At 40.7% G+C, this 18,691-nt stretch overlaps 1 protein-coding gene across 1 annotated transcript in view; it reads right to left on the bottom strand.

Moving 5' to 3' along the window:
- Positions 1 to 3,717: 3,717 nt before the first annotated feature.
- Positions 3,718 to 18,691, bottom strand: part of Gdpd1 (glycerophosphodiester phosphodiesterase domain containing 1) — a 32,424-nt gene continuing 17,450 nt past the window's right edge. The window contains exons 5-10 of the mRNA XM_090351132.1: positions 13,574 to 13,692; positions 12,642 to 12,731; positions 9,559 to 9,692; positions 7,506 to 7,565; positions 5,830 to 5,881; positions 3,718 to 5,092 (exon numbers count right to left, since the gene is read on the bottom strand). Of these exons, the coding sequence (XP_090207258.1) occupies positions 4,970 to 5,092; positions 5,830 to 5,881; positions 7,506 to 7,565; positions 9,559 to 9,692; positions 12,642 to 12,731; positions 13,574 to 13,692 (578 nt within the window). The 3' untranslated portion in view covers positions 3,718 to 4,969. The remainder of the gene's footprint in view (positions 5,093 to 5,829; positions 5,882 to 7,505; positions 7,566 to 9,558; positions 9,693 to 12,641; positions 12,732 to 13,573; positions 13,693 to 18,691) is intronic.

Below are 18,691 nucleotides of genomic sequence, written 5' to 3'. Positions count from 1 at the left end.
TCTTTCCCTTCTGTCTCTGCACACCTCCATCTTGTGTGGGCCCACAGTTTTCTCTCCTCTTTCCCCGCCCCCACCAATAAACTCTTTTCTGCCTGAACTATATGGTGGTATATGGCTGTGTTCCTTTCCTTTCAGGCTAACCTTACAGCTACATTTGATCCTGCCTCCACCTAGGACACTAAATCTCTCCACCCCTGCCCCATTATGCCTTGTGTCTCCCGACTCTCCTTTTGTCACCATGGTGTCCCTCTCAACTTTCATTGAAGTTGTTGAGGTCAGTATTTTTGTCTGTCTTTGGTCTTTCAAATCTGTCCTTTCCCAAAACAACTCACTCTTGTCATCGTAGCCTATTAAGGAAGCTAAAATCTGAGGATGAGGTTTAAATGAAGTCACCCCAAGGCAGGAAAGCCTGTAAAACTCTTATCCCCAGTTAACCACCAAAAAGTCTAAGTGGAGCTGTGGCTCAAATGGTAGAGTGCTAGCCTTGAGCAAAATAAGTATAAGAAAAGTGTCAAGGGGCAAGCAGTGTAACTTAGTGGTAGAGTGCTTGCCTAGTATACATGAAGCCCTGGGTTTGATTCCTCAGTACCACATACATAGAAAAAGCTGGAAGTGGTGCTTTGTCTCAAGTGGTAGAGCGCCAGGCATAAGAAAGCTCAAGGACAGTGCTCAGACCCTGAGTTCAAGCCCCAGGACTGGCGAAAAAAAAAAATGGCTTCTCTTTCTCATTGATAGAATTCCCACGAAGACTGCACAGAGTCCTATAAAAGTTTCCCATGTGTGTTTCCTTGTTGGAACAGCTGGAGCAATATGGGTCATAAACCATCATTTGCACAAGCTAGGAGCTGTGTCCAGCAACTACCCTACGTCTCACACCTTGCCCAGGGCCTGGCACATGAATCATTCAAATATTTTTGAATGAATACGTAACTGAGTGAATTAATGAAAAGAAAGGAGATTTAAAAAAACAACAACTTATAAAATCTGCATTTGGGCTCGCTTCCCAGTTTCTTGGTCAAAGAACAAGGAGGATATAAATACATGCTAAAAAAGTATAACAATTGAATTGTTGTTCAGGGCAAGATCAGTAACAAGGCATGGGGAAGAAATAAAACACCCAAGGACTAGTAATGGCCGAATCTTCCTTCCCATAGTCCACAAAGAAGAATTAAGAGTTCTCTCAAAATGTGTGTTCTCTCTCTTCTCCCTTCCTCCCTCCCCCTCCCTCCCTCCCTCCCTCCCTCCCTCCCTCCCTCCCTCCCTCCCTCCCTCCCTCTCTCTCTCTCTCTCTCTCTCTCTCTCTCTCTCTCTCATCTCTGTGGTGCTAAGGATGAATCTAGGTCCTCATATGCTCCACACAAGCACTCTACATACCTACAGCTTTTCCAGCTCTATTTAACTTATCTATTCTATCCTGGGGCTTAAACTCAGGGAATGGCACCGTCCTTGGACACTTAAGGCTTGTTCTCACCCCAAGCATGTGTTTTTTTTTTGTTTTTAAAAGCTTTGTACTGGGCTGTAGGTCTTTTGAGACCTGCAGTTGCCAGCTCTCCAATAAAGACTCCTGATTTAGTCTCTCAAGATGTGGCTTCTCACCGACTGAATTTCCGAACAACAACCCCAAACCATAAAATAAATAATAAGTCAGGCACCATGGCTCACACCTATAATCCTAGCTACACAGGAGGCTGAGGATCGAGGTTCAAAGCCAGCCCAGGTACTAAAGACTATGAGACACTTTATCTCCAGTTAACCACTAGAAAACTGGAAATGGCACTGTGGGGTTTAAGGTGTAGGGCGGTAGCCAAGAGCTCAAGGACGGTGCCCAGAATCCAAGTCCCAAGACTGACAACAAACAAAAACCTCTTCCTCTCCCCCCTCCCGCCCCCCTTTCTCTCTACAGGAGTATAAGCACTCAGAACAGGAATAGGTCCCCATAGCTTACAGGGGTGTGGTAATAGATCTTCCAAATATCTATTACAACCCACTGAGTCTTCGCCTGTGTTCTCTTTTGCCGTATCTTCAATTTCTGTCCACAGCCTCCTTGTTTGCACACATTTATCAGCCTTCCTATTTAGGACACAACTCACCTGATATTGCTACTCTTTCAAATGTCCTAATTCTTTTGAATAAGTGGCTGAGTTGAGCCTTGTTGGGTACTATTCAGTCCCTCTACCCCCCTTTGCAGTTTGCTATCAGGTCCATCAACCACAGAGAGAAATTACCCAGTTACAGAGGCTTCCTTTTAAACTTAACACCTCCATCCTGGATCTCAGTATCCCATTTTGGGAACGACTGGTAATGATCTTTTCTTTTTGTCCCTTCTAGTCCTAGGGCTTGAACTCAGGGCCTGGGCACTGCCTTGAGCTTTCTCATGGCTAAGGCTCTACCACTTGAGCCACAGCACCACATCTGGCTTTTTCTGGGTATGTGATACCAAGGAATTGGATCCAGGGCTTGGTGCAGGCTAGGCAAGCACTCCAATGTGAAGCCACATGCCCAAAAGAGTCTCTTGGTCTTTCCTGCCTTGGCTAGAACCATGATCCTCAGAACCCAGCCTCCTGAGTAGCTAGAATTACAGGTGTGAGCCACTAGCACCAGGCTGACAAAATGATGATGATGTGTGTGTGTGTGGACTCAGAGCCTTGCCCTCCCCCCTTTTTTTCTTTTTTTTTTTTGCCAATCCTGGGGCATGAATTCAGGGCCTGAGCACTGTCCTTGGGCTTTCTCAAGGCGAGAGCTCTACCACTTGAGCCACAGCACCACTTCCAGCTTTTTGTATGTATGTGGTACTGAGAAATCGAACCTGGGTCTTCATGCATGCTAGGCAAGAACTCTACTACTAGGCCAAACTCCTAGCCTTGGCCTTGCCCTTTTGCTTTGCATTTGTTCTGCTCAAGGCAGGTATTCTATCACTTGAACAACATCTGAACATTCTGGCTTTTTGCTGGTTAATCCAGGAGTCTCAGATTTATCTTCCCTTGATGGCTTCAAATTGCAATCCTCAAATCTCAGCCTCTTGAAGAGCTAGAATTATAGGCTTGGGCCATTGACACATAACCACTAATTTTATTTTATTATTTTGCTTGTTTTGGGTACCAGTATTGGGGCTTGAACTCAGAGCCTGGGTCCTTAAGTTTTTGTCATTCAAAGCTGGCACTCTACCACTTGAGTCATAGTTCCACTCCTGAATTTTTGGAGATAAAGAGGCTCAAGGACTTTCCTGCCCATGCTGGCTTTGAACAGCAATCCTGAGATCTCAGCCTCCAGAAAAGGTAGGATTACAGGTGTGAGCCACTTGCACCTGGCCTCAAAATGAGTCCAGGCATGGGCTACTGATGTCCAAATTTTTGCTCTTACTAAGAAATAACTTTTTCCTATAAAAAGATTCCTGTATTTTCTTTTGCTTTTTGTTATCCTGGTAACAAATCGTAGGCATAATTACTCAAATTAATTAATTTATACAACTTTTTTTTTTTTTTTTGCCAGTCCTGGGCTTGCACCCCAGGGCCTGCGCAATGTCCCTGAGCTTCTTTTGCTCAAGGCTAGCACTCTACCACTTGAGCCACAGTGCCACTTCCGGCTCTTTTTGCTTATGTGATGCTGAGGACTGCAAGCACTCCATTAGTAAGCCCCACTCCCAGCCTCACAAAAATAACCTTTAAGACATATTTCAAATTTCAACGGGAAAAAGAATCAAGGACCCTTACCTGGTTCTTGGAAAACTTTTATTTCACTTTAAACAACAGAGCTATACAGCTGGTTAATTCCAAATGAGAGACATAATCTAGGCAAAAGACATTTATCATTCCAGATTATATTTATCTCTCCATTTGAGACCATGAATACCAATCAAAAAGACTGGAAACAAATTTACATGAAGCCACACCAGAAAAGCTGAGAAAATGATGTGTAATGTTCTGGGAAATTCTGTTTCTACTTAATATTCAGATGGATATGCTCTCAAAGTTCAGAAACAGGTGGCTTACACCCTAAGTGCTAGAAACAATGACACACACTTTTAGCAGTTTAATGTGATTATTAGGATTTGAAACATTATTAAAATCTAGATATAGGCTCAGTCAAGGCCAAAAAAATGAAAATCTTACATTTCTTTAGTGAAGAGACAGAAACATGACTACTTAAGATTTTTATCTTACTTTATAGTTCAAAGGTTTATTTTTAATGCATAAAAAATAGACACAGTTACATTGTTTCACACCTGAAAAAGACTCCAAATAGAATATCCCCACTAGCAATACTGAATGGGAAATCTAATTCAGTCTGCAGATTTTATTTTTGATTATGTAACAAGTTTTCAGTTATTTTTCTGTTCTTTCTTTTTGAGACAGTTTCAAACTGGCCTCATACTCATGATCTTCCTGTGGCAAACTTCTGAAGGCTGGAATATAGATACAGATCACCATCCCCACCTCTGGTCTCACTTCGTCTTTGCTTGCCTTCTATTAACAATGCACTAACTTGTCCTATTACTACAGCATTGATTTTTCAAGATCTCCTTTTGTCATATTTTCCTCTTTAACAAAGAAGTACCTAGAAATTTTAAAGAAATGCAAAACAGCAGTACTGGCCTTCAGTAATTTTCTTTTACTAAACTAGCTGATCTTAATCCAGTGAGGACTAATGCCAAATTTATCCAAGTCTTTGATTTCAGAATTACTTATCATAGTAGAATACTGCCATCAGATAGAGACATCTTCATCAATAATCTTCTACTAATAGCTCATAACTGTTATCTTTCTAATCCATTTGCAAATGTAACTTATGCGATACTGTTCAAAATAAATAGACTACATACAATTTCTACGTTCTCCTTCAGACTTAAAAATGAGGTAATTAAAAACTTAACTGATTAAACCTTTTACCATTCTGGAAGTATCTTTAAGAAGTGATGGTGACATATTTTTCTTAGGTCTTTTCATGGATCCTTTGAATACTTTTGCTCTTCCTAGGCCGAAAAATTATTTAAAAAATCCTTAAGTTTTGTTGGATAGTCTGTCATCACTCCAGTTGCTCCCAAATCAAAAGCTCGTTTGTATTCTTGTTCGTCATTTAATACCCAAACATACACCTGAAAATTGGGGTCATAAGAAATATGAAAAGATATGTTAAACAAAAATTTTATAGCAGTTATCCACTATAATCTCATCATACCTAGAACTAACAATCAAAGTTGCCATTTTAAGAAATCATTAAGCTCATCCGGATGCGGTGGCTCACACCTGTAATCCTAACTACTCAGGAGGCTGAGATCTGAAGATCGTGGTTCAAAGCCAGACCAGGCACTAAAGACCTTGAGATTCTTATCTGATTAATCACTAGAAAACTGGAAATGGGGCTGTGGCTTAAGGGGTAGGGCGATAGCCTTGACCTGAAGAGCTCAGTGACAGTACCCAGGCCCCATGACATGCAAAAAGAGGAGAAGGAGGAGGAGGAGGAGGAGGAGGAGGAGGAGGAGGAGGAGGAGGAGAAAAGGAAGAGGAGCAGGAGGAGGAGGAAGAAGAAATCATTAAGCTCTTTTGTATTTTTTTAATCCAACCCTTTGGAAAATTCCATTTTGTTCATAAGATATGTAGGCATTGTCTCACCCCTCTGCCTACAGCGCTGGACCCAGTAGTAAGAGGAAGTACAGAGATGGTAGTGACGCTCTGCTACCTGTAAGACGGAGCATCAATTAAAAGCTTCTGCACTTTCTTTTTTTCTTAGCTAGGATTACAGAGGTGAGCCACCAGTGTCCAGCAGCTTCCACACTTTCACTTGTATTAATGCATACGCTATCCTGTTTCCACAACTCATCCAGAAACTTACTTGAATGCCTCTCGCAGTGAGATGGTCAAATAAACTTTTTCTCATTAATAAACTAGAAAAAAGCAGAACAGATTCAAGTATTTATTAGTCCTAACAAAGGATTAGGATTAGTCTCCAACCACATTAGAGTTTAGTGATTCCTAGCTGCATCCATTCCCAATACTTCAGTAACATAAGCAAAGACCACATATAATGTGGACAATTTTGTAATTTTTTTCTTTTTGGTAGTACTTGGGCTTTATCTCATGTTTGTCAGGCAAGCACTCTCCTAACTGGTCCCCTACCAGTTTTGCTTCCGTTGTTCTTCAAACAGGGTCTCATGCTTTTCTGCCCAGCCTGACTGACCTAAGATCTTTTATCTGGCTGAAATTATAGGCATGTATCACTATGCTCAGTCGTTTGTTGAGACAAAGTCTTCCTAACACTTTTGCCTAGACTGGCCTCAAAGGTCAATCTTCCTATCTCCACTTTCCCAAGGGATTACAGGTGTGAGTTTCTATCCTATCTTCAGAACCTACTTTTAATTGCTGGCTACTGGACAACCAAAACCTCTTCTCATATTGCCCAAGAGCCTCAGGAGACTCATTCTTCTAAAGCAATTCGATGAAGAAAAGGCTCCTCACTTTCCCTTTATGTGAGAAGTAGCCAGAAAGTATGAGCTACTAACTTTCCACATTCAGTAAGGCAGCCAACCCAGATCACGTTCTAGAACATCATAGCTGCTGCAAAACGGATTCATCCTTTGCTATCTATCTTAGGAGCTCCAGTCCCATCGACCTCCATAGTCCATGGGCATCGGTATATTTTTCAGTTTCAAATAACTAACTTGTAAAGGCTTTTGACTACAAATCACTTGAGCGAAATGAGAATAAGTTGTGTTGCAAAGTTATATGCATTATTGGTATTCATTTATGTCTACTAGAACATTAAGTAAAACTAGAAATCATATGCTTTCACTACCAATTCAAAACACATCATAGCTTGGTGCTGGTGGCTCACACCTATAATCTTAGCCACTCCAGAGGCTGAGAGCTAAGAACTGCAATTCAAAGCCAGCCTAGGCAAGAAAGTTTGGAGACTGTTATCTCCAGTTAACTACCAAAAAGCCAGAAGTCGAACTGTGGCTCAAGAGGCAGAATTTCAGCCTTGAGTGGAAAAAGCTAGGAAAGAGAGCCTGGGCTCTGAGTTCAAGCCTCAGTATTGGAACGACACACACACACACACACACACACACACACACACACACACACACACACACACACAAGAAATGTGCTAGTAGGAAACATACACTTTTACATATGCTGAACTGCCATACACATTTCTTCTCATTATGATTTTACCTTGGGCTAGTGGAAACAGCAAATAAGTAGAAGGGAATGGTTAATTTTTCCAATTTTGATACTAAATAGCTACAAAATCCCAAGTAAACCATTTATGTGGGTGAATAGGTGCTCAGTTTTCTCATGAAGCTGGGTAAGGTTATCTTTCAAAATTCCTGTAAGGTTTTATGACTAGAATAATTATGCTCATTTTAAATGATTTATATATATTTGCTTACATAGATGCCCAACAAGTCCTTCACAGAAATCACATGCAGAAATCTTGCACTAAAGGAAAGTGTAACACTTAAAATAGCTACAGCAAAAACTTGTATTTCAAGAAATTAAAATGCTTACACATCAGAAAGCCAGATGATAAACTTTTGACTTCTGGACATGGTGTGCAGTTCTTTTAGCCTAAAGTAAAATCAAAGTTTGAATTACAAATTAGAAACAGAGGAACTATATCAATGTGATAAGGCAAGTTCAAAATGAAAAGAGTAGCTGATTACTGGATGTTCTTTAAAACTACTTGCAAAGGGACAAAAATCACATAAATTTAGTTATTTCTACTTACCTGAGGCTCTTTGCTAACATCATTCAAGGGTAAAATATTAATGTTCCTGAGACTAGCTTCCTACACTCTGTAAGTTTAATCTTTCCCTCCACCCTGCCACTCTTCTCTCCTTTTTTTCTTTTGGTGAGGTAGGGTTTGAACTCAGGATCTCTTGATTACTACCATTTGAGTCACATCTTCAGCCCTCAACTATATTTTCTTTTGGAAAAATACCTTTCTTCTGTTTTGTCTGACATAATATGTGACAGATTCAACAAACCAACCTGTACTCTGGAGTAAAATCACTGGTACTAATACTAAGGCTTTTTCTCAGGACTTTGTGTACTCACTCAGCTTTTTAGTTGTTGTTGTTTGTGGGGCCTGAACTTAGGGCCTGGGCACTATCCTTCAGCTCTTATGCTCAAGGCTAGCACTCTACCACTTTGAGCCACAGTGCTACTCCTGGTTTTCTGGTGGTTAACTGGAGATAAGAGTCTCACGGACTTTCCTGCTTGGGCTGGCTTTGAACCACAATCCTCAGATCTCAGCCTCCTAAGTAGTGAGGTTTACAGGTATGAGCCAGGAGCACCTGAAAGCTTTTTTGTTTTATTATTCACAGCTAGCACACTACCTCTTCAGTTACATCTCTATTCTACCGTGTGTGTGTGTGTGTGTGTGTGTGTGTGTGTGTGTGTGTGTCCTTAATGCAGTCCCTTAGCTTTTTTTTTTTTTTTTTTTTTTTTTTTGCCAGTCCTGGGCTTGAGCTCAGGGCCTGAGCACTGCCCTTGGACTTTCTCAAGGTTAGAGCTCTACCACTTGAGCCTCAGCACCACTTCTGGCTTTTTTCTATGTATGTGGCACCGAGGAATCGAACCCAGGTCTTCGTGCATGCTAGGCAAGCACTTTAACCACTAGGCCAAACTCCCGGCCCCTCCCTTACCTTTTTTGCGCAAGGCTTGCACTCTACCACTTGAGTCATAGTTCCACTTCTGGTTTTTGGCTTGTTATCTGGACATAAAAGTCTCACAACTTTCCTGCCGGGTTGCCTTCAAACCATGACACTCAAATCTCAGCCTCCTGGACACCTATGATTATAGACACGAGCTACCAGTGTCCAGCTTCCTCCAGCATTTTTGCTAGTTAATTGGAGATGGAGTGTCAAGGACTTTTCTGCACAGACTGGCTTCAAACTGTGATCCTTACATGTCAGCCTCCTGAACAGCTAGGATTACAGGTGTGAGCCATGAGTGTCAAGTTTAATTCATGTTTTTAATATTGGCTTTATAATATTAATATTATAAATTAATATAATATTAATTTTCCACAAAAAATTAGCTTATATTAGTTATGCATAGTTTTCTTTTTGAAACAGGGTCTTGCTGTATAGGCCAGGCTGACTTTGAACTCATTATCCCCTATCTCAGTTTCTTGGATGCTGCGATTACAAGTGTGGGCCATAAAACCTGACACTTATTTTTTCTTTGTTTTTTTTTTTTTTGCCCGTTCTGGGGTTTGAACTCAGGGCCTGGGCACTGCCCCTGAGCCTCTCTGTGCTCAAGGCTAGCGCTCTACCACTTGAGCACAGGGTCACTTTGGGCTTTTTTTGTTTTTATGGTAGTGAAGAATCAAGAGAATCAAGAATCAGAGATTCATGCATGCTAGGCAAGCACTTTACAACTAAGCCACTTCTTTCCCTTTTAACATTTAAAGAACTAGCCCTGTATGCTTAGTAAAAGGTCCTGGGTTCAAATTATCAGCACAAAACAGACAAATCTTAGCAACATTGATATTAACAAGTCTTCATCTTTATCCTTCTGCAATTGATAACTAGTGATAAACTGAGTAACTACTTACTTTAATAGGATAGAGGGCATTGGAATTTCAAAAAACTGTTCTCGGATGGGCACAAAAGGCAAGAGGCCAGTGAAGAAAAGGCCGAGGATGAGCAGAACACGTTGCAGACTGAAGAGTATAGGAATATCTGAATTCTAGAAGTCAAACAATAGCACATGTTAATTTACAGTAACTACTCAAAGAAGACTGCACTCTCTGAATTGTGCATACCCTTTTATAATAAGTAATTTCAAAATGGCTAGTCTGTAATATGTAAGAATGATCTACCTGGGATCTTTGTTATATAATTAATGTTACTAAAGCTTCTCTATTCTCTTCCCTGTGCTGTCACAATAACACTCTGTCTGGTGACCACAGTATTACTAAACATACCTGAACAAAATTAAGAGATTAATATATAAAATATTCAACAATCTGACTGTTTAACCCCTGTACTGAAAAAAGACAGTCAAGATAGACAGGTAAACTGGTACAGATGTGAATCCATGGATGTATGGATACACATCAATACTGTTGTAAACAGTCATCTTTTAGCTATGTTATGGACTGATCAAATGTAAAATATAAACTGATTATACGCACATCTAAAATCTGAGCCCTCAAGAGGCTGTACTGTTTCACGTTCCCCAGCAGTGACTTACAAGAAATACAGGTATCCGTATATATTCTAAATATTATCATTGTTATTTATTTACATATATTATTGTGGGTGCATGTACTTATGTGTATGTGTGTGTGTGTGTGTATGTGTGCACTCGCACGCCTGAGCATGTGCTTGAACCTAGGGCTTGGCTGTTGTCCCTGAGCTTCTGAGCTAAGGTCGTTCTACTACTAGAGCCTTAGCTCTACTTCTGGCTCTTTTTAAAACTGGAGATGAGTCTCATGGACTTTCCTCCCTGGGCAGACTCTGAACTGTGACCCCCAGATCTAAGTATCTGAAGTAGCTACGATTAAGTATGAGACACTGATGCCTTATTTGTCTTTTTTTTTTTTGACAGTCCCAGGGCTTGAACTCAGGGCCTGAGCACTGTCTTTGGACACTTTTTGCTCAAGGCTACCACCCTACCCTTGAGCCAAGCCTCACTTCTCATTTTCTAGAGGTTAATTGGAGATAAGAGTCTCAGGTTCTTTTGTGCTGGGGCTGGCTTTGAACCAAGATCCTCAGATATTAGCCTCCTGAGTAGCTAGGATTACAGGCATGAGCCAACTCACCCGGCCTTTTTGGTTGTTAACTGGAAATAAGAGTCTCATAAATTTTGCTGCCCGAGCTAGCTTTGTGCTGAGATCCTCTTGAGTAGCTAGGATTACAGGCATGAGCTGTCAGCACCTAGCAATTTTTTAAAATGTTATTCTGGGGGCTTGACTGGGCCTGGGTACCACCCCTGAGCTTCTTTTGCTCAGGACTAGCACTCTACCACTTGAACCGCAGCACCAATTCTGGCTTTTTCTCAGTAGTTTATTGGAGAAAAGAGTCTCATAGACTTTCCTGCCTGGGCGGGCTTTGAGCCACAATCCTTAGATCTCAGCCATGAGATCTAAGGCATGAGCCATCAGCATTTGGCACTCAGCAATTTTTGGCAGTACTGGGCACTGAACTCAGGGCTTTGTACTTACTAGAAAAATGTTCTAAAACCTGAGCCAATAATATGATGTGATGAGGCCTCCAGCATATTCTCTTGCTTGAAAGTAGAAAGTATCATTATACAACAATGAGTTATGGAAAAGCTGGGGCTTTAAGCATAAGAAACAAGGGAATCTACCATTCCGCTATATCCCCAGCCCCTTGTTTACTCCTTTTACGTACAAACTACCTAGGGATCTCATAGAACCTTTCGCACATAAATGACAATTAACTGCCTTCATGAGGGCCTCTGCTGCACTGTGAAATGTAAAAGTGCTGACTGTGGATATTTTTTCTTCTCCTGGGAAAGAAGGATTATCCTAAAATAATTAGAGAATTACTGCTTGTGTTGTGATATTTTTTCTACAATATAGTATCACTCTTGTTCTAAAAAAGAAATCTTCAATGCTTAAGCTTTTTTTTTTTTTTAACAATTTGAGTTTCAAATTCTGTTACTTGAGTAAATATGCTTATGGAAGTTTAGCATATCATTTCAAAAATACCTCAATTTTTATAGACCTACTCCCTCCAACCAGAAGATTTTCAATGAGTGAATGGTCTTGCTTTATAAACTACCAACTCACCATGTTCTTGGCTTAATTTGATTAACTCTGTTTGGTGGACAGGGAAAGAAGAAATTAAGAAACTACTTTCAGCTAGGAGCTGGTGGCTCACGCCTGTAATCCTAGTTACTCAGGAGGCTGAGATCGGAGAATTGCTGTTTGAAGCCAGCTCCAGCAGAAAATTCCGGTGAACCTCTTATCTCCAACAAAACACTCAAAAAACCAGAAGTGGGACTGTGGCTCAATTGGTAGTGGGCTAGCCTAATATACATGAAGACCCGGGTTCAATTCCTCGGTACCACATACATAGAAAAGTCAGAAATGGTGCTGGGGCTCAGGTAGAGTGCTAGCCTTGAAGAAGCCCTAAACACAGCACCTAAGTTCAAGCTGTAGGACTGACAAAAGAGAAAAATGAAAACAAGAAAATAGATATTAAAGGAATTAAAGGATAGGATCTTATTTTGTCTTCCAATGTACATAAAATGTTGATAAACAGGCCAGGAGTTTGGCCTAGTAATAGAGTGCTTACCTAGCATGCCTGAATGCCGGGGTTCAACCGCTCAGTACCACATACATAGAAAAAAAGCTGGATGTGGTCTGTGGCACAAATGGTAGAGCTCTAGCCTTGAGAAAGTCCAAGGACAGTGCTCAGACACTGAGTTCAGTCTCCAGGACTGGCAAAAAAAATGTTGTTAAAAATATTGGAATGTGAAAAACATTTTGTGAACTAGTCTGATACATTGAACTTATATTACAAGGTCTAAATCCACTATCTTGGAAGATAGTTAGTTGGTTCCATTCATATGCAAGCTTATAAAGTAAGATAATTAAGAAAATTATTACAAGAATGACTGAATTCTTAGTTATTCAATATCAAAAATACTGTTCTGGAAGCTTACCTCCTTGTAGCACTTTTCTACAATTTCATAACTGGCATTACCCCACACTGTCATTTGTTCTCGTTTATACTGCTTCACCAGTTCTGAAACCTATATGAGAAAATTCAAAGTGTTATGCACATGCCCATTTGTAAGTCTATGTGTAGCACTGCATTTCATGTCATTTATTTTTGTCTGAAACCAGTACTCAAACCCAGTATCTGACCTTTTTTTGCTAATGATCAAATAAATGGGGCTGGCACTTGAGCCATGACTCCAACTCCATTATTTTAAAAATGGATTAAAATGTACTGTCAATAGACAGTATAAAACTTGGGAAAAACTGCTAGAAAATTCAGATTATTTTACTTAGTGGACAATGATTTCATTTATCATCATAAAATTTATTTGAGAGAATACAACTATTTTGTAATTTGACAAGAACTACCCATGAACGAACAAGTTGAACTAGAAGCCACCTACACTAAATGCCAGAATAACTGGTTCATGAGCATTTACTTCTAAGCAGGGTGCTGATGGCTCATGCTTACAATCCTAGCTACTCAGGAGGCTGAGGTCTAAGGCTCATGGTTCAAAGCCAGCCAGGGCAGGAAATTACATGGGACTCTTATCTCCAATGAATCACCAGAAAGCCAGAAGTGAAGCTGTGGCCCAAAGTGGTAGAGGGCTAGCCTTGAGCAAAAGAGCACCCAGGGCCTGAGTTCAAGCCCTATAATTAAGAAAAAAAGAAAAAAAAAAGCTTACTTCTAGTACTAACTCTGTGGACTCACTGAATACTTCACTAGAGAAAAATGACCTGTATTAGCACAGTATTTTAAACAACGCTGATCCCCAAAAGATCCTATTTCATTGAACAGAATCTATCTCTACAGTACTTATTTTGTTTGTGAACTAAGATGCCAGAGACAAAAAGGAGACAATGACTTGAGTACCTTCCTAATCAGCGTATTGTTGTTGACTTTGATATCGATGTTAATAGGAGTGTTAGGAAAGGCCTCAAAAACTTCCTTCAATAATGGAATTCGGGTATCTTCTCCTTCACATTGGCATGCTGAGAAAGCAAGATTTTTAAAGTTCATTTTAAAAAGAACTTTTCTAATAGTTAGAAAAGTGAAAGTACGCACTCATTAACATAGGGCACTTACAAAAGAAAAGTATAGAGAAGAACTACATAGAATGCCAACAACTTAGATATAACCATCATGACCACTTCATGTACTTCACTCTTTTCTCCTAGGCATAATTTAATATCGTGTACCTATTTATTTCAACCTGCCTAGGCTAGCTTGGAACTATTCTCAGGTCTCAGCCTCCTGTAGCTAGGGTTACAAGCATGAGTCACTGGCACCCCATTCTAGACTGTCTTTTTGATGAATATTTTGGAGAATCCCATGAACTTTTAAAAATCAGGGTTGAGGGGCCGGGAGTTTGGCCTAGTGGTAGAATGCTTGCCTAACATGCATGAAGACCTGGGTTCAACTCCTCGATACCACACACATAGAAAAAGGCCGGAAGTGGTGCTGAGGCTCAAGTGGTAGAGTTCTAGCCTTGACAAAGTCCAAGGACAGTGCTCAGGCCCTGAGCTCACGCCCAGGACTGGCAAAAAAAAAAAAAAAATCAAGGCTGACCTCAAACTGTGATCCTCTGGATCTCATCCTCCTGAGTAGCTAAGATTGCAGGTGTGCTTGCACTTGGTCCTATTATGGTGACTTAAAAAGGTTTCAAAATACTCTATTGAGGAGCAATATGATAATTTGATTCTTTCAATTTAATTATTCCCCTATTTGTAGAGACTAAGGTAGTATCTAACATTTTGCTATGATATCATGAAAATTTTCAGGGAGCAAAAACAATTTTCAAGAAAGGTAAGTACACACTATTCAGTAATGTTTTAAAGAATCATTATCAATATAATAAATTAAGAATAAGAGGGGCCAGGAATTTGGCCTGGTGGTAGAGTACTTGCCTAGCATGCATGAAGGCCCAGGTTGCATTCCTCCATACCACATATATAGAAAAAGCTGGAAGTGGGCCGGGAGTTTGGCCTAGTGGTAGAGTACTTGCCTGGCATGCACAAAGATCTGGGTTCGATTCCTCAGTACCACATACACAGAAAAAAGCCAGAAATGGTGCTGCGGCTCAAATGGTAGAGCTCTAGCCTTGAGAAAGCCCAAGGATAGTGCCCAGGCCCTGAGTTCAAGGCCCAGGACCGGCAAAAAAAAAAAAAAGCCTTAAGTGGTACTATGGCTCAAGTGATAGGGCTCTAGCCTTGAGAAAGCCCAAGGACAGTGCTCAGGCCCTGAGTTCAAGCCCCAGGACTGGCAAAACAAAATCAAACAAAACAAAAGGGCCATAACTATGGCCTACTGGTAAAAATAAATAAAATGAAACAAGGAAAGGCTCGGCAGTTAGTGATAGAGCACCAGAGTAGTATATTCGAGGCCCTGTGTTCCATTCCAAGAATAAAATAGCCTATTTTTAGCCAGGTGCTAGTATCTCATGCCCATAATCGTAACTACTCAGGTAGCTGAGATCTGAGGATTGTGGTTTTGAAGCCAGCCTGGGCAGAAAAGTTTCCATAAGATGAAATGGTTCCAAGTGGTCGAGTGTTAGCCTTGAGCAAAAAGAGTTCACTGACAACACCCAGGCCCTAAGTCAGAAAATAAAAAAGAACTATTGTAAAAATATCCCCTTTTGCTGTATGCTGGTGGCTCACACCTGTAATCCTAACTACTCAGGAGTCTGAGATCTGAGAATGGTGGTTCAAAGCCATCCCAGGCATGAAAGTTTGAAGACTCATTTCCAATTAACCACCAGAAAAGGTGGGCTGTGGCTCAAGTGGTAGAAGGGCAAAGACAACCTAAAAGCTTATATTCTTCACAATTACCTAAAACTACAGTGTAAAGGGTATATTGTAGCTAGCGATAGAGAATGGATGGTCCAGAGGGAAGGGCTGTATGGAAGAAGTTGGACACTGGCTGTAAGGGAGCCTAGTTTCACATTCTAGCTCTGTCATTTACTTGTTGTGTGACCTTGAACAAGTTGATTTCCATTTTTAGACTTCAGTTTCCTTTCTTATAACAGAAGATGAGATTAAATAAATTCAAAGGTCTCTTCACATGCAAAAGCTTTATGACTTTATGAGGGTGTTATAAAGCCTTGAAAACTTGGCAGGTATGATTATACAACTAAAATGAAAAATGTTATCTCAAACCAATATAACAACAATACTTATACCCAGAGAGCAAAACCAAACATCAGATTTAAATATCTCTTATAGAAGTGGTGCTGTGGAAGAGCACTAGCTTTGAGCAATAAAGCTCAGGGATTGCCTAGGCCCTGAGTTCAAGTCCCATGACCAACAAAAAAAGCCAACCCCCCCCCCATCTCTTAGCTTTGGCTTTGTAAAATTTTCTTACAAAGGATAAATTTGCATGAACAATTTTATTTAGTTATTTGTGGTACTAGGAATGAAACCAAGAGCCTTGTGAATGTAGACAAGTACTCTACCAGGTGCTGCATCTCTAGGCCTATACTGGCCAACATTCCAGTGGCTTTTGAACATTATCATCAAAAGATCCTGAGTAGCTAGGATTACAGACATGAGCCACCAGCGCTCGGCTTCTACTTTAACTTTTATGCTACAATTTAGACAGACAGCTTTTTTTTTGTCCATCATGGGACTTGAACTCTGGGCCTGGGCCATGTTCTTGAGCTCTTCAGCTCAAGGCTACTGCCCTACGCCTTGAGCCACAGCACCACTTCCAGTTTTCTGGTGTTTAATTGGAGATAAGAGCTCCAGGGACAGCGCCCAGGCGGAGTTCAAGCCCCATAACCTACAAAAATAAGTTAAAATAAATAATAGTAATAATAATTGTGCCAGGATCATAGCCTAGTGGTAGAGTGCTCACCTAGCATGCACGAAGCCCTGGGCTTGATTACTTGGTACTACATACAAAGAAAAAGCTGAAAGTGGTACTGTGGCTCAAGTGGCAGAGTGCTAGCCTTGAGCAAAAAGTATCCAAGGACAGTGCTGAGGCCCTGATTTCAAGCCTCAGGACTGACCAAAAAAAAAGTATGAAATCACCTCATTCTACACAGGATGTGTCCTACCAAAAAGAACACAATTGATGAGCATGTGGAGAAAATGAAACCCCTGTACACGAAGTTTGTGAGGGTGTACAAGTACAGCCTTTATGGAAAATAGTATGGATATTTGTATAAAAAATATGAGTCAGCAATCTCACAACTAAGTATATACTCCAAATAAATGAATTTAGTATATGAATGACATTGGCATTATTGTTTATTGCAACACTATTCACAATAGCCGAAATAAAAATTAATGTAAGTATATCCAGGCAGAGTGGCTCACTCCTATAATCATAGCTACTCAGGAGGTTGAGATCTGAGGATCACCATTCAAAGCCAGCCCAGGCACTAAAGAATGAGAGACTCTTATCTCCCCTTAACCATTAGAAAACCAGAAGTGGGGCTGTGTCTCAAGGGGTAGGGCGGTAGCCTTGAGTTGAAGAGGTCAGGGACAGCACCCAGGCCCATAAAAAATCAATCCCCATGACCCATAAAAAAAAAATCAATGTTAAGTGTTCAACTACAGATATAAAAAAATAAAGAGGGACAGGGAATTTGGCCTAGTGGTAGACTGCTTGCCTAGCATGCACGACTGACCGGTTTGGCTGGGGGTGGTGGCTCACGCCTGTAATCCTAGCTACTCAGGAGGCTGAGATCTGAGGATCAAGGTTCAAAGCCAGCCCAGGGACAAAAGGACCTGAGACTCTTATCTCAAATTAACCTCTAAAAAAACGGGAAGTGGGGCTTGGATCAAGATTAGGGCAGTAGCCTTGAGCTGAAGAGCTCAGGGAAAGAGCCCAGGCAGAGTTCAAGGCCTATGACCCACCAAAAAGGGAAAAAAAAAAAAAAGACCCAGGTTTGATTCTTCAGTACCACATACATAGAAAAAAGCTGGAAGTGGTGCTGTGGCTCAAGTGGTAGAGCTATAGCCTCGAGAAAAGTCCAAGGACAATGGTCAGGCCCTGAGTTCAAGCCTCACAACTGGCGGGGAAAGAAAGAGAGAAAGGAAGAAAGGAAGGAAGGAAGGAAGGAAGAAAGAAAGAGTAAAGTAATGCACCTTTTATCTGCTGAATATAATGTAACCCTTCTATTAATTACAATAAAAAATATATGAAAAAGAAAGAAAATGCAGTGTGGCCAGGCACGGTGCCTCCCATCTGTAATCCTTGCTACTCAGAAGGCTGAGATCTGGGATTGTGGTTCAAAGCCAGCCCATGCACAAAAGATGGAGAGACTCTTACATCTAACTGATCATTAGAAAATGGGAAGTGAGTTTGAGGTTCCAGGGGTGAGGCAGTAGTCTTGAGCTGAAGAGCTCTGGGGCAGTGCCCAGGCCCAGAGTTCAAGCCCCATGAATAAAAAAAGATAATGCAGTGTATACACACAACAGAATGCTATTCAGTTCTTTACCTTGTCACCTACAATAATATGGATGACCATGGATACTAACTGAAAAAACCAGATACATGCTACATGATCTCATGTGAAATCCAACAAAAAGTTGATTACACAGAAATAGCAAACAGTGCTTACTTACTACATAGTGCAGAAGGAAAGGGGAAGAGATCTTTCAATTGATACAAAGTGTCAATTAGAAAAAAGGAATTAAGTTTTAGTATTCTATTTCACAGTAGGGTAATTATAAGGTATTGTTATTTTCCAAATATAGCCACAAAACAGCCTGCCTGAGTTTTGAATTCAGGACCTCAAGCTGGCTAGGCAGGCACTCTACCACTGAACTACACTTCCAGTCCATTTTTACATTGTTTTAGTGTTTATTTTATTTTACTTTATTTTTTGAGATAGGGTCTTATTTCTTCCTCAAGTGCTTGCCTGGACTTTAATTCATTTTTTGTTGTAGCTGTGATTACAGGAATGTACCACCATGTCCAGAGAGTCTTGGGGTCTTCTGAACTTTTGCCCAGTCTAGTCTACATCTGACATACAGGCCAATAAAG

This window comes from Megascapheus bottae, chromosome 17 (assembly GCF_031878675.1).
Source record: "Megascapheus bottae isolate mThoBot1 chromosome 17, mThoBot2.hap1, whole genome shotgun sequence".
Taxonomy (NCBI): Eukaryota; Metazoa; Chordata; class Mammalia; order Rodentia; family Geomyidae; genus Megascapheus; species Megascapheus bottae.
Note: the sequence above shows the minus strand (reverse complement) of the source record. Positions and strands in the feature narration are given on the sequence as shown.